Source organism: Fusarium coffeatum (genome assembly GCF_003316985.1).
Source record: "Fusarium coffeatum strain FIESC_28 chromosome Unknown BRIP53273_contig_34, whole genome shotgun sequence".
Lineage (NCBI taxonomy): Eukaryota > Fungi > Ascomycota > Sordariomycetes > Hypocreales > Nectriaceae > Fusarium > Fusarium coffeatum.
In genome coordinates, this window is record NW_022157831.1 from 59,766 (window position 1) to 75,215 (window position 15,450).

Consider the following 15,450-nt stretch of genomic DNA (forward strand, 5'->3'; position numbering starts at 1 on the left):
CCGACCTGAACTATCTCTGAGCGGGTGATATCTCAACCTCGATCTCAATTCATACCACAACCAACCTAACTACCTTCCAAACAAACCTCAACTTTGCCTTGGCACCCTCTAGAATCTTTCAAACAAGTAAATAACCAAGGAAAACAACCGCCACAATGCCCAAGTCCAGGCGCGCAAAGGTCGTCCACCTCACCCAGGTCGAGAAGAAGACGCGCGAGAACAAGGACAAGCTCTTTCAGAACATCCGCGATTCCGTCCCCGAGTACCAGAACTGCTTCGTCTTCAGCGTTGATAACATGCGAAACAACCACCTCAAGGACGTGCGACGTGAGCTCGCTGACTGCCGGTAATTCTTCCCAATGTGTGCCTTTTGATCGCGGGCTTTCGAACTAACTCTGGATAGTCTCTTCTTTGGCAAGACTAAGCTCATGGCCAAGGCTCTTGGTCAGACCCCCGAGGAGGCCATCGCTCCTGGAATCGAGAACCTCAGCAAATACTTGACCGGTACCGTCGGTCTTATCTTGACCAACCGTCCCGCCGAAGAAATCCTCTCTTACTTTGAGAACCTCGCTCCCGTCGACTTTGCCCGCGCCGGCGCCGTTGCCACCCGCGACTTCTCCATCCCTACCGGTGTCGTCTACGCTACCGCCGGTGAGGTTCCCGCCGAGCACGATGTTCCTCTCACCCACACCATCGAGCCTGAGCTGCGACGTCTTGGTGTTCCTACTCGCATGGTCAAGGGCCGAGTCGTTCTCGGTGACGAGTCTGGCCAGGGTGAAGAGTATGTTGTCTGCAAGGAGGGAGATGTTTTGGATTCGCGACAGACAAGATTGCTCAAGCTCTTTGATGTGTGCTTGAGTGAGTTCAAGGTCAAGGTGCTAGCGTAAGTTCTCACCCTGTGGTAACTGGCAATTTGTGTTTGGATTTGCACTAACATATTCTAGATACTGGAACGCTGCCAACTCTGAGGTGACAGAAGTCAACCCCAATGCTATGGATGAGAATTAGAGCCTATGACTAGGCATAAAACGGTGCTAGACGTTGGGTTTGACATCTTCTGTTTGAATGACTGATACCAGCATGAAATTTTTATGGGATCTCGGCGTTGAGGGCCATGGGATATGGAGGGCATCATGTTTTACCAATTGGCCCGCCCCTGAATGACAATACGTACTTCAAAACATTCACGCGACTTGGTGCTTCTTATAACTATTATTCAATATGAAAACTCCTAAGTGATACATCAGAGTCGGCCTCGACCGGCTTGGGCAACATTCAGAGGGTCAACAGGTTAGGAGTCCTTACCCTGACCTTACCTATACAACATTTCATGGCCAATTGCCATCAAACCATCCTCCATTTTCTTTTTGGCCTCTGACTCCCGAAAAAGCAATAGACTACATATAAGGGTTACCTGGTACACTGAGTCGACCAAAGCCTACCACAATAGACCACAAGCTGTTACCGCAGACGAGCGGGGTAATGTCATATCTTGGTAGGTTAAGTAAACAGCGAAACAAGTGAAAGAAACTGACGGATCCAAGTTGGACAGAGGCGTGTAGCGAAATCCCTGACTGCTTGAGATTTCGTGGTTGTCGTTAAAGCGGCATGCTTACCCTTGGTGAAAAAGGGGAATGTATTAATGACTGAAAGATGAGATCGACAACCCACCACATGCATCCAAGACGATGATTCCTCAGTAGCGTCGCAGCTTTCGAGGGTCTTCGTAACCACCGTCAAAGCCGCGCTTACGGCCGCCGTCGTCATCACGAGGTCTGTCGTAGTCCCGGTCCCGTTCGCGATACCCACCTTCTCGTCGGCCGATGGGTTCGTTGTTGCCTCCGGTACGTCGGTCACGATCTCCGCCGTATCGGCCACCATCGCGATGGCCGCCGCCGTGTCTGTCCTCATATGAGCGACCACCGCCTCGCGAATCATACCCACCGGGGCCTCGATCACCCCCTCGGTCACCTCTTCGGTCACCTCGGTCACGATCGCCAAAACCGCCGTTCCTGCGATCAAAGCCGGGTCCCGACGGAGCATCACTAGGTGCGCCATATCCGCCTCGGTCACCACCACGGCTGAAATCTCCGCCGCCGCTTCGGAAGCCTCCTCCACGGCCGCCGAAACCTCCGCCTCCTCGGAAGCCACCGCGTCCACGTCCACCGTCGAAACCTCCACGGCCGCCGCGGTAGCCACCACCTCCAGGACCGCCAAAGCCACCAGGGCCCATAGGACGCGAGGCCATAGCTCTGGTGTAGCCTCTGCCGCCAAGACCACCACCGAGACGTCGTGGTCGCCAGCCCTTGACGGTTCTGCCTCGTTCAACATCTACCTTGATACGTCGATCCTTGATGCGCATGCCATCACAAGAATCCAAAGCCGCTGCTCATGGTTGCGCCGAATGGCGCAGGTGTCAGTCAATCTTACCCTAAATAGTACCTTGTGTGCTGAATGAATTTGACAAAAGAAAAGGAAGAAGCAGAGACGGGCAAGCTTGAGGGCCCTTTGATGTCTCGCCATATACTTCGAGAGAAGGGCAAGCCTGAGGGCCACGACTCAAAAGGTACATCCAGGGAAGAAAACAAATGGCTAGTCAGAGGGGGGAAGGGACCATATTTACCTCGCATATCTTTCTCGCGTTCAAAAACGACGAAAGCGTAACCCCGATGAGGCTTCTTCTTCTTGTTGGGCTTCTCGTCAGCGTGAGTGTCGGCAACAACGCGAATCTGACATGGCGTTAGCTTATATCCTCATTTAAAATTCTCTGGTGTTACGAACGCGCTCGATAGGTCCAAAGCGACCAAACTCCTTCTCCAAGTCCTTCTCGTCGGCATCATAGCTTAGACGCGCAACAATCAGAGTCTTGAAGGCATCGCCCCGGATGTTGGTGTCCTTGTCTGGTCGGTCTGTATAGTATGTTAGCTATTGTGCAATTATGGAATGTATTGGTGACACATACAATGCTCAGGCGCTTCTGTGACGAGCTTCTCCAGCCTCTCCTTCTTCTCTCGCTTCTTGCGATCGCGGCGTTGCAACCAACTCTCAGTGGGATTATACACATCGGTCTCCTTGTATTTTTGAAGCTCGGGAAGGAATTGGGCGACGCCACTGATAGGTGCTGTCTTGCGGTTCTGAGGCGCATAGTCGGGTGCTTCAACCCATCGCAGGGGTGGTCGCGCCGCAAACAGCGCGAGCAGGTTGGGGGGAAGCTTGTCTGTCATTGCGCTTTATCGTCTTGAATTGGCGAAAAATAAAAGACGAAGAGAATGGGAAACGACAGAAAAGGTGCGCGTTTGGGCTCGCGGGGTGAGGTTGATAAAAGCTCAAACACTGCACCAAGCTTAATTGAAGTTGTTGCGCGCTCGAGGATTGAAATTAGACTGGACTCGAAGAGTAAGGGTGCCTGGCAGGCTGAGACTTCCCGATAGCCGGCGTTCTGCCGACCAGCACTAAACCGTAAGGGGTAGGCTGCACCTGAGTCGATTTTCTGGCGATGACTTCGTAGCCAAATTCTCTTTGGTTGTCGGATCATGAATATAGCGATTGATACGGCCACACAAAAATGACTGTCAAGGCATTAAGACAAATAGCGAAGGGCCAGGTTTGTTCCCCTCTCGAAACTCCCGGTCTATCGAGGGAGAAGTGCTGACTTTTCTAGAATGGCCTTGGCGCATTTATTCTGCAGTGCAAGAAGTTGGACTTCTACTACTGTGACTGGGCCGGCAGCTCCAAGGGCATGAAGTATGCAATCCCCCTCTTCTCTATGCATTCATGGATTCTAACCATGCTATAGCGGCTTCATCAAGTCTCTCCTCCCCAAGTTCGCCGCCGCCAACCCCCAAGTCGAGTTCTCTATTTCGCCCCGACCTGGCAAGCACCCCGTCATCGTCGGCCACTACATTAACGGTCTTCACAAGCCCATCTGTGTACGAAACTTATCACCATATGAGATTCTTCAGAAGGCCGAGTTGCTGCGGGATGCCAGCGGAGAAAAGCTCAAGCGACACAACCAGGCCGTTACCAGTACCAGACCAAGCGTGCGTGGTGTCTGGTCTCCATACCACGGCAAGGGCACGCCTGTCTAAATTTATGGCTACCACGCTTGATTTCTGTCTTTGCACCTTTCAATGTTTGTAACAATTTGGAGGGTCGTTTGTATTGTAGTATTGGGTTGCGAGGAAATATGTACGATTTAGAACAAGATCTCCAAAATACTGAGGCATGAATGAAATTGCTTCGAAACATCGCTGGTCATTTGTTTATTAAACTTCTAGTTGATGTGGTATTAGTTATGGGAACTGCGGCGTCAAACTTCGATGCTTTCACAGGCGATTCATATTATCCAAGGGTATAATTCTTTTTATTTCATTCATCATCTATTGTTCTCATACCAGGTACCAACACCTCGCCGGAACAAAATCTTTTACTTTTGAATTAATTAGTTTACTGCTTGGTAGCGTTGATGATGTCGACGACTGGAAAATGTTAGCATAGTTCAAAGAGGGGGTATCCCATGAGCAACTTACAAGCAGGCTTGAGAGAAGCGCCGCCAACGAGGAAACCGTCAATGTCGGCCTGCTTGGCGAGCTCGCCGCAGTTCTTCTCGTTGACACTGCCGCCGTAGAGGATGCGGGTCTCGTCAGCAACCTTATCGCTGATGCCGCGGAGGAGGTCACGGATGGCCTTGTGGACCTCCTGGGCCTGCTCAGTAGTGGCAACCTTGCCAGTGCCAATGGCCCAGATGGGCTCGTAGGCGATGACGATGTTGGACCAGTCGGAGACCTGGGACTGGAGAGACTTGATCTGGGCAGAGACAAACTCAATGGTCTTGCCAGCCTCACGGGTCTCGAGGGACTCGCCGCAGCACCAGATGACCTTGAGGCCGTTCTCGGTAGCGTACTTGGTCTTGGAGGAGATGACCTCGTCAGACTCGCCGAGGATGGTTCGGCGCTCGGAGTGGCCGAGGATGGCCCAGTTGATCTCACTGTCCTTGAGCTGGGAGACGGAGATCTCGCCAGTGAAAGCACCGTTGGGCTTGTCGTAGACGTTCTGGGCGGCAACCTCGATATCCTTGCGGAGAGTGTCGCGGACGAGAGGGAGGTAGAGGGCAGGAGGAGAGACAACGACCTCTGAGAGCTTATGTTAGTTGAATGTTGCCAACATAAAGATAATGAGGGGTTCTGTTGAGGAGCTGGGATGATGCGCGGGGGAGGGGATAAAGCAATGACGTACCAGCGTTCTTGTCGAGGTCAGCGTTGTTGAGGTTGTCGACAATCTCCTTGATGGACGACTTGGAGCCGTTCCTAGAGGGAACCAATGTCAGCTTTCTGGATAACTTCACCAAACCAAAGCTGCGGCCTTTTTTTGCTTTTGCTTTTTTGGAGGGGAGGGGCAGCAAGGAAGCAAAGCTGCGCAGAACAGAACAGAGCAGTGTCATGGTGGGGTAAAAACTTACATCTTGAAGTTGCCGCCGACGAAGAACTTGCGAGCCATGATGGGCAATTAGTGTATAGTAATGTTATGGAGTTAAGTGTAGGTGATGAAGAAATTGAGGCAGATGAAGACGAGAAGAATGAAAAGATGAGGTTGAGTTTGGGATGGGGAAGAGGTAGCTAAGTACTACGTAAATGGTCTGGAGCTTAGCTGTACGTTACCAGTACCACACCTCTACAGGTGGATATCCCATACTTAATTTGGGTCGGGCTGAAGCGGCTCAGAGTCAGGTCATGAAATATGGACAGACATTGATAATGACATGGATTAATGAGTTCAGTTTTAGATACGCAAGGGCCTGAGTAATGATATCGATTCCATTCATGGCACCATTTTATTCTGTGTCGAGACATTTTGGTAGGCAAGAAGGTGTTGTACCTGGATAGCATCACTTACATCGATCAGTAAATCGACAATTACGGCAGAGCTCGGAACTCAACTACCCTTAAAGATACATCATCATTCCATTTATGTCCTTCATCCATGAGCCAGTAACGCAGTTTGTTATGACAACTTACAATCAAAAACTTCCAGATGCTTCTCTCAGGTACCCGGATCACTGCCGTTTTTTTCGCTGATCCAACACACAGCACTCTCAGCGCAGCGTCATAGTGGAGGCTTCAGGACCCTAAACCATCATAGGCCTCTCCACTGCCAACCTACAAGATGCAACTGAAACCACCGAGACCGTGCCCGAGCCGACAATATCTCGGAGCTATTTACCGCAGTTGTCGTGCCATGAGTCGAGCTTTGAAAGGTCCGGGCATGCTTTATCGACTCATACAGGGAGAACCTTATCCTCTGGATGTGGTGGCATAAACCCAAATAATATTTCGAGGCTACATGTACCTCTAGAATGTAGACTACTAGGTATACCTACGTCCAAGACAGCTGCACTCTATGTTTCTCCACGATCTTGCCCCGGACTCTCACTTACGTAGTTGACCCTGCTTCTTCCGATCGACTGCAGGTTTCACCGCTGACCCTGAGTGGTATTTCAGCATTTGCTGTCCTAAACACGATGTATCAAGAGCGAATATTGGCTCCTAGCGTCACAAACCTGGTGGCATATCAAATCCCTAGCTCAACTTCCATGTATCCGAACCTCAGGAGATACAGACCACCAATTAATTCAGCTCGTAAACATATTATCGGATGATTATTCTTCACAGGCCAATTCATGCGAGCAACGATCAAATGATGCTAAAAATTTGATTGAACTCCCAAATCCTATCTGCAGTGATGCTGCCAATAACAAAAATCCCTCCCAAACAAAGTGTCTAATCTGCTACCCTTTCCTGTAGTCAAGGGCCATCTGTTGTTGTTATCTGTAAAATCTGGATCAAACTCAAATCGGAGTGATCAGTCTATCTAATGCTTCCTCCTCGACGTCCCCCTTCTTTTCCTCAGCTCAATCGACTCTGAAGTCGATTATGTTTCTCCCATAACGGGTCTCCGTAATCCTCCTGGCGCAGCGGTGGCGCAATCCTTGGGACTATGTCCGTATCCTTGGATAATATGGATTCCGGTGGTAATGAAGTGCATCCGTTCCTTGGGAATTGTTCTACTAGGCGGGACAGGTGCCTCTGCCGTAGATGATGGGCATTTTTGCCCGAATCTTGGGACGTCTTGGAGATTCAGAATTGTGTCTCTATATCAGACGGACATTCTTATCTCTTCTTGTGCACTTGCACAAATCAATTTGGTGGTTTTGGTAGCAGACAAGACTCGCATATCTAGGGATTCTGAGTTAGTGTATTGCTCTTTCTGATAGTCAAGTAGGAACTTACAAATCATTCAGCCAGTGCCAGCGAGGGTGTTTCCAGGGTTGTTGATGGCGTTGAGGTCGGTAGTAAGCTTGATCATGGAGTTCAGACGGTTCTGGATAGTTCCGATGTGCTGAAGGTTCTGGACATCCTCAGGCTTGACAACATTTCGCATGAGGCTCTGGACAGCCTTGTGGTGCTCCATCCATTGGTCAATAAGAGGCTGGGTCAAGTTCTCCTTGGGCTCCGGGGGAGGAGGCATGGACTTGACAGCCGCCTTGCGGCTGTTGAAAGTCTGGGTCTCCGAGGTCTCAGTCTTGCGCTTACGTCCCTTGGCGGGCTGAGCAGATCCAGTTGTAGGGGAGCCGCTGGAGCTTCCGTGGTCATTGTGGACACGCTTCATGTGATCACGCAGGTTCCACTGGCGAGGGAATCCGTTTCCGTGGACAGCACGCTCACAGCCCTCATAGACACAAAGGAAAGGCTTGTCACCATGGCCGTGGAGTCCATGAGCCTCGCGCTCGTGGCGAAGCAGGCAAGCAGTGGATGAGAAGCGAGCACCCTCGCAGGAATCAGCCTTGCAGCGGTAGGGCTTCAGGTGAGAGTCAACGAATTTGCTAATTCAGTCAGTACATGGCATTCGTTTGATTCGATGTCTTTTCTTACTCATAGTTGCACTTAAGCTTCTCAGGTCGGTGGTTGCAGCTGGGCTGGCCTTCCCAGGGGCAGTGGTAGAGTCCATCCTCGAAGGGAGCAGCCTTCTTGTAGAGGTCGTGGTCCCGTGCGGACTCACCATCGCTGTTCTGACGTCGGGGTCCAGTGAAGGCAGAAGCAGCGGGGAAATCATCAAGGGTTGTAAGGGCCTTTCCGTTGGCATCCTCGGAGATCAATGGAATGTTGCGATCAAGGCTAGAACAATCGACATGGTAAGAAACCGAATCGGGTGTCACTGCCGTGTTGGACATTACGTACCTTGGTGACTGGCACTGAATCTGAGGGGAGGAGTTGGGGCTCTGGTTAGGGAACCACAAGTCCTCAATAGTGTTTGGGGAAGATGAGCGGGAGATAGAGCTAGAAAAGCAGTCCCAAGGGCTGGGAGGAGAGTTCTCGGCAAGAGAGACATCAGGTCCAAGCTGCATGTGAGATGGAACAACGTGCAGAGGGCTAGCCTCAGGAAGAGAGAAGGTGGCATCATATCCGGGCCAGTACATCTGAGTCGACATACCATCGACAGGGTCCAGGAGGCAAGTATCAATTCCATGAATGGATCCGGTTTGGGTTCCAGTCTGAAGAGCAGAAGCATTACCTGAAAAGTCCATGTTGGACAGATGTGATGATTGTGATAGCGATGAGCCGCTAGACCTGCTAGAGCTGACCCTGGACATGGCTTGTCCACCTTGGGTCGCTGAAGCGGCAGTCCTGGAAGCAGACCAGTTTCCTTGGGAAAGTACCCGTGTTCCTCGGGGTGTAGCATGGCCAGATGTGAAAATGAACTCCTCGGCTTCTCCGGAATGGGCGGATCCGTTGTCTGAGAAATCTTGAAAGTTCTGTGGTCCTTCTACTGTCGTGGCCCACGACGAACCTGCCAACAGGTCCGCAGATGGTTCTGTTTGAGAAAAAGGAAATAGTCCAGACATGGAAGGCTGAGAAAAGCTAAAGTCGCTGAGGAAGGGTCAGTGTGCCGTTCTGCGCAGATTTGAAAGCAAGAAAACAGAAAGAAGCATAAAAACAAGGCAAATGCCATGGCTTGAATCAACTTTGAATCTGTTGATAGGTTAGCATTAGACGAGATGATGGGTTTTGTTGTTTACAGACCAAGTATGACAGTGTCAAGTACAACCTAAGGTTAGATCTTGCACTCCTGTCTGGGTTCCTTGATGTCCATGGTAAAAGGGTCGTAAGCCAGAAGAAAAAAGGTCGTCAACATCAGTATCAAGTCACATATATCGTATCCGGTGTGGTCCAGTGCTGGGCTGAGTCGAGTAGGTCGTATGTATATCTAAGTATCCGCATAAAATCAAGTTGGTATAGCAATGGGGTGGTCGAGTTGAATAGAAAGCCAGATTGGAAAGCATTCAGAAAGATCCTTGGTCCATTGTGTATCCGGCAAAAAGAAAGAGCAGTGGAAAAGATGGCTGTCCATTGACGGATGTCAAGTGCAGATGCACAAAGGCAATCATATTGGATTGCTAGGCCTTTCAGCCAGATGCTACCTTGAAGTCTAACACCGCAGAACGGTACAGAAGGAGCAGAAGTCCAGGCGATTCCATGGGTCGTATTCATTCCCGTCGAAAGAAATGTCCGCGTATGAAAGATCCATCCTGAAAACGGTCCAGTAGAGTCCACAAGTCCTAGGGTCGAGTCCTTGAATGTTACAGAGAAATCCTTGGGTGTTCCATGAAAGTCCAGGGTTGAAATCCGAGCGGATCGTGAAGCTGACGTTTTCAGAATTGGAAAACGCGATACTCACAGGAAGCACATGGCCAGTACAGTAATTATTGTTTGTGTGAAGTCCGGGTGGACATCCAGTAAAGTGAGAAATCCAGCGGCTTGATGTCGATATTATCCATGGATTCATGATGGTCCTTTGATCCGGCAGAGTTCCTGGAAAATATCCATGGGGCGAATGATTGATGTGGTTTCCTGGCTTGATATCCTTGGACAGAGTGAAGCAAGATTGTCGTAATACATGATTTGAGCGCAACATGATAGAAAAAGCAAATGCAAGCCTCCCAGGGAAGAATAAGAAAAACAGTACCTGGACAGCGAATGAACCTCATCGAGGTCAGAGTTCTTGAAAGCGTGCATGGCAGCAGGCTGTGTCACAAGAGTAACAGTCATTGTATCCTCGGAATGTAGAGCAAAATTGAGCTCGTGAAGTAGCAAAGATCAACGTTGGACGTTGTCTTGCAAGTTCAGACCAGTGGCAATACTGTCGAGTTGTTGGTGTTGTTGCGCGACAGGATGTATCCTTGGGCTGATTGGGTTGCTTTCAACTCCTGGTGAAGATTGGAAGCGTTGATGGTTGTGTATAAGAAATGTAAAAAGGCTCGGTAGTCTATGAAGGATCAGACCGAAGTGATGGTTGGGTAGTAAGAGGCGAGAGTTGGGCTGGAAAATTGAGGAGCAGAAGGGAGACGTTGGGCAACGAGGGATCCTGCGGGTTTTATTGTTATCGAAGCCTGACGACCTGCCGGGACAGGGTTCCACTGACCATGGAACTGCCGCAAAACGCGGCCATTTTCTGGTCGCAGGAGTGAGCTGGCGTTTGTGATTTCAGAGTGCAGAAACCGGTGTGTTGGGTTATTGCAGGGGTAGAAAGCGAGGGATGGGCCATAGCGACGAGCGACTGGTTGACTTCCCTGATTTGGGATGGAGACAAGTGGAGATAGGACCCTGGCTCCATCCTATCACTTGGCGTTAACCTGTGAGAATGAAGGGATGATGGCTGCTGGACAACGCATCACTGCAGCTTGTGAGCACAAAACCAAGCTTATTGACGAGGATGTGGTGCGAAAAGATGAGAGAGAACAGAGCAGACGGGCTGAAAAGCACGAGGTTGGCCGAAATTGCATCCAAATCGTCATCTCGTTTACGTCGTATGTAAAAGGGCATTATTGAGGTTGATCCTCATGAACCTCCTTCCACGCAATTCTGTTATGAAAGCTAGCCTCGGAGTGTCGGACGCAGCGGCTTGCGCATTGGTCCTTAAAAGGCAACGGCTCCTGGCGATCACTTTGACCACAGCCTCATGCTTTCAGGAGTCGAGTCGTAAGTGAAGCATAAGCTCTGTCAAATCCTCTGTGCCAGCCATGCCATCCTCATCTCCGTCAGCGTCTGGTCGCGTCTTCATGGCCCGCTGCGCTATTATCATGAATGACCCTCCTTCAACCCCCTACATGCTGCGGCCAAGTCAGCATGGGTGGGTTAAACAAAGCAAGCATCGCCAACCAAACCGCGTCCTATGAGCCAATATGCAACAGACGGCACACCGAGCCTGCCGCTGGTCACCCAGGTGGTTTCTTTACGTCCTGTGATTGCACCAAGTAGACCGCAACGGGCGGGGTAGGGCTTGGTTTGTTTTTAGCAGGTCTTTAAGTGCCTTTTGACGATAATGCAAGCGGGCTACAGGATGGGCCAGCGTATCGCTTGGTGGGATGGTTATGACACAGACCTGCGGTCAAGAATGTGCAAAATGCATCAGGCGGTTCGCGCGATAACAGACGAGAAAATACGCTCTGAGACAGAGACAACGAGTCAAGATGATGATTCGCATAAAAATTGTGTGAATGCGGTAATTTCCGTCATGTTTGAACCGATATCAAATATGGGAAGGATGTGATGATACAGACATGCTGTTGGTGTCTGATTGATGGATTCGATGAAACCCGCAGTTTTGAGTTTCCTCTTCCCCAGGCACTGACTACACAAGCTCTGACTCTCTCAGTCTACAGCGGGCGCGGCAGAGCGGGACAGCCTTTCCCGTACCTTCCGTACCCGTCCGTTCCCCTCCCCCTTCTCTCTTTCCGTTTTTCCTATCCGGGAAGGAAACTGGAAGGAACAATCGAATGGAAGGACCAACGGGCCGTTGTTCCACGTGATAGCACGCAACCACTTTAACTTTACCTCCACTATCACAATCCAACGTCTCTTTCGTCAAGATCCAGGTTTGTTGCTTTTCAACTTCAAAATTAAGTTTTGTTAATCTATACTATATGGTTTCTATAGCCTGTAAAGAAGAAAAAAATCCACCGTCAGCTCAGCCGACCCGACCCATTTCTGTCCCTTCCATCATTTAACAACTCCTGTCAGCATTGTGCCGCCTCAACTCAACGCCAACACACTATGATAGCTCACATATATACATTGTTTGTTGGTTGCGCTCTTTATCAGAAACCAGTCTGACGGACCAACACATCCGAGGCCCTAGTCCGACTCTGTCAGCTCTACCACCGACGGGCTTATGCTGCCATCGGCCAGTGTCTCTTCAGATATCCCTTCGTTCCATAACTCCTCTAAGCCCTTTTCTAATTCGCCGTCTATCTCTCCCACCACAGCTGCCAGCATTCCCCGAGCTGACTGCCAACTTGTGATTCCCAACTCTCGGCTGGCCAGTTTCATCTTGTCGCCGTAAACAGCCCGCCATCTGGCGAGTTGTCTCTCTTCAATCACGTTGTTAGCCCGACCCGTGAATGCCATAGACGCACCAAACAGTACACAGAACAGCCAGAGTGACTGTGTCCATTCACTCATCCTGAGATGCTCTTCACCAGCATTCACATCGTCAATGAGCTGTTCGAGAAGCCAATCAATCATGGTCACATCAAAATATTTGTCGCCCAACTCTGAGCACAGATAGAAAAAGGTAGCGATGAAGCTCGTCCGGCTGCTCTTTGGGTCGCCGTTTAGGATTCGCGGTACGTATTGGCCCGCACTAAACCCTCTGGAAATCTCATAGTTGAGATTGAGATCCCTGGTATGGTTCTGCCAGAGCCTGGCGGCTGGTGTTTGGATATCTTCCCACCAACCATATCTTGGTGCCTCGCGCGGTGGTAATGCCGTGATGTCCCAAATCGACGCAAATAACAGAGCCATAAATGTCGGTTGGTATTCGGGTACGTTGACGAGCTGGCCTGCTTTCCCGGTTCGTAGTCCTTCTCCTACCCTATTCACATTCGTCAGTAGATGTCCGATCAAGGGATCGATGTCCCGTGTGCACAACTAACATCTTCAGCATCCTTTGAGGCAGTGTTGGCACAGGATCGGCGGCTCTATTCCATTGCCTTACCGCTGACTGAATACCCTTTAGATGCCTTGACGAAGCGTCCAATTCTCCTATCGCGCCCTAGATCATCAATGGTCAGTATCAATCAGCAAAGCCCGTACGCCAAGACATTTATACCTCTGTCAATGCTAACGCGGAGATGGCCAACATCGTGTCTCCGCTCTGTGCTAGTTCCGGACTCTGGAGCTGTTCCCGTGCGAACTGATAGGTTGCTGCTTTATGGTACAGGAACGGGATCCTAACCTCGTCCATTGAGCCCGTGACCCATGCCCATTGACAAGCTGAGAGCATGAGACACATGTGCATGTACCCCGGATTCTCGAACGACTTCTGAATTCTAGACTGCTGTCAGTGCCAGGTGCTTCTATGGGTCAAACGTGATTTGTGTATTGGGTTACTGTACGCCGAAGATTCCTGCTCTCGAGCCACAGGGCTCTGACCCCAGACTGTGTACTGTGAAACTGGTCCAGGGATTAGTCATGGCGAGACTCGTTTGTGTCTGAAGACCTACAATGACGCAACAGGCGCTTCGATGGCTCTGGAAGAGCGTCAAACGAACCTCCAACGTAGTTGTTGAGAGCATTACTCATCCCTGGCGCTGGAGCTTCGCTACGTGCCATTTGAGAGCCGAAGCTCCCAAGAACAACATTGCTACTGGATGAAGATGGCGAAGGCGAAGACTCATTGGACGGTAGAGGCTGTTCTGGAGTCGGATAGATGCATTCACTCCCCGTTTGGAGACAGTTGGTGCTGTATTGGCAGTATCCGTTAGTCAGTTCTACAACGACATTTGACGCGGTTGGAGCCTTATGCAAAGTTCGTCTATCGCCTATCCCGCATCTGAGCCGCGCGTAGCCTTGCAGCGAATGGACATGTAATGAGGGGAAACGATCGCTTGTTGCACGAGTAAGATTTGGTTGGAGCTTTAAACATACCAAAGCGGTTTTTGCTCGTCGCACCTCACATGCCTGGCCTTGCACCGAGTGCATCCATTTTTGCTTCTTCGATGAAACTTCCTCTTGCGTTCTTTGTCCTTTGGCGGTGCCATGTTGTTGTCAGGGCATACCTGTGTTTGTCGCAATTGTGGTATAGCTCTTGGGAACAGCAAGTCTATGTTATGGGCTCGGCAATGGCTTCGTCTATATGCTACTAATGTAGGCACCGAATATCTTAAGACGCCGCTACGAATGACTCCGGGGTGGTCGAAAGGAAATAATTCATGGAAAGCGTGGTCTAGAGACACGGCTGACACGATTTTGAACAAGGCAGAGAGAGGCTGGCCATGCCATACAAGAATTCTTCTTCGTATTGAGAACCAGTCTTTGCCCGATGCAATCCACGCCGTTGGCGGGATATCCCCAAATAGATTTCTAGGGAGCAAAAGCTCGTTTTCCTAGACGAAGGCTGCAGGGTCTGCATCCAATCAAATAGCACTGATGCTCTTAGCCCCATGACTCGCTAAGTCCCCGGTGGCGGGGGCTTGTTCAGAAAAGCCCGTAGAGACTTCGTTCTGCCCGGGGGTAATGGAATCAGTGAGGCCATATTGAGAGAAAAGCGGCCGCCTAGTTCCATCTAGGGTTGAATGAATTAATGTCTCGTACTACCTGGTGGACCTAGAGTCTGTGGTCCAAGGGACCTCCTACGTCACTTATGCATAGTAACAGACAGAGGAGTCGGTAAACCTCATCTGCGACAGGGGCTCTCTCTTTGGTTATAGCAGATTGCCGGCGAAGAAACAGGAGAAGAGAAAGAAGCAAAGAGCATGAGGTATGTCTTGGTCAGCATGCAGCATAACAGAAAGGGAACAAGACGGAATCCGACTCGGCGTCCGCTCAAAGAGAAGACAATGCCCTCTCGATACAAGTCGATTGTCTTTGGCTCATGTCGCGTGCCACAAAAAGAGAAGTGGACATGAACAGGATGAGGTTCTCACGATCTAACACCGAGGGGCCTCCGGTTCTCCAGTTCCATTTCCGGAACGGAGCGGCCAGTCATAGCGGGCACCGGTCGGCGTGGGCCCCGCCTCTCGGAGCAATAGTTGTCGGCTATGTTTTGCTTTGCTTCCTGTCGAATGTCAATCAATAGCTGGACGTCAGTGCTCAAAATGTGGGGGTCCAATATCTATTTTGGGCCTTTTTCGAGATGTCAACAGGGGCTAATCTGCAAGGACGAACGCCTGGTACCGAGGTGGCAGCTCGTGTTCCTTCAAGTCTGAATCAGCTCTTAACTTAACTTAACTTAACTTAACTTAACTTAACCTTCCACGTGCTAGTAAGCGGCAGCGATGCGAAACACGGCCTATTTCAGCCCTAACCTGGACTTGGGGGCCAGAAGACAGGAACAATGACGCAGTCCAAGGAATCTCTTCTCGTGTCGTGAAATTACCTGAGCATCTTGAAATCC

The 15,450-nt window shown here is 50.4% G+C and overlaps 6 protein-coding genes across 6 annotated transcripts; 2 read left to right on the forward strand and 4 right to left on the reverse strand.

Moving 5' to 3' along the window:
* Positions 1–155: 155 nt before the first annotated feature.
* FIESC28_01329 (uncharacterized protein) lies at positions 156–1,008 on the forward strand (the record flags this gene model as incomplete). The annotated part of the gene is made up of 3 exons (XM_031155480.1): positions 156–346; positions 404–883; positions 945–1,008. The coding sequence occupies 3 exons, from the start codon at positions 156–158 to the stop codon at positions 1,006–1,008; spliced, it is 735 nt and encodes a 244-aa protein (XP_031020427.1).
* A 688-nt stretch (positions 1,009–1,696) lies between these two features.
* On the reverse strand, positions 1,697–3,224 carry FIESC28_01330 (uncharacterized protein; the record flags this gene model as incomplete). Its single annotated transcript, XM_031155481.1, has 4 exons — positions 1,697–2,385; positions 2,624–2,729; positions 2,782–2,909; positions 2,963–3,224. The coding sequence occupies 4 exons, from the start codon at positions 3,222–3,224 to the stop codon at positions 1,697–1,699; spliced, it is 1,185 nt and encodes a 394-aa protein (XP_031020428.1).
* A 341-nt stretch (positions 3,225–3,565) lies between these two features.
* Positions 3,566–4,088, forward strand: FIESC28_01331 (uncharacterized protein; the record flags this gene model as incomplete). The annotated part of the gene is made up of 3 exons (XM_031155482.1): positions 3,566–3,604; positions 3,662–3,744; positions 3,797–4,088. The coding sequence occupies 3 exons, from the start codon at positions 3,566–3,568 to the stop codon at positions 4,086–4,088; spliced, it is 414 nt and encodes a 137-aa protein (XP_031020429.1).
* A 358-nt stretch (positions 4,089–4,446) lies between these two features.
* On the reverse strand, positions 4,447–5,496 carry FIESC28_01332 (uncharacterized protein; the record flags this gene model as incomplete). Its single annotated transcript, XM_031155483.1, has 4 exons — positions 4,447–4,478; positions 4,530–5,132; positions 5,236–5,306; positions 5,459–5,496. The coding sequence occupies 4 exons, from the start codon at positions 5,494–5,496 to the stop codon at positions 4,447–4,449; spliced, it is 744 nt and encodes a 247-aa protein (XP_031020430.1).
* Positions 5,497–7,293: 1,797 nt separating this feature from the next.
* On the reverse strand, positions 7,294–8,581 carry FIESC28_01333 (uncharacterized protein; the record flags this gene model as incomplete). Its single annotated transcript, XM_031155484.1, has 3 exons — positions 7,294–7,879; positions 7,929–8,171; positions 8,235–8,581. The coding sequence occupies 3 exons, from the start codon at positions 8,579–8,581 to the stop codon at positions 7,294–7,296; spliced, it is 1,176 nt and encodes a 391-aa protein (XP_031020431.1).
* Positions 8,582–12,188: 3,607 nt separating this feature from the next.
* On the reverse strand, positions 12,189–14,095 carry FIESC28_01334 (uncharacterized protein; the record flags this gene model as incomplete). Its single annotated transcript, XM_031155485.1, has 6 exons — positions 12,189–12,927; positions 12,989–13,107; positions 13,165–13,384; positions 13,451–13,508; positions 13,559–13,797; positions 13,983–14,095. The coding sequence occupies 6 exons, from the start codon at positions 14,093–14,095 to the stop codon at positions 12,189–12,191; spliced, it is 1,488 nt and encodes a 495-aa protein (XP_031020432.1).
* Positions 14,096–15,450: the final 1,355 nt, after the last annotated feature.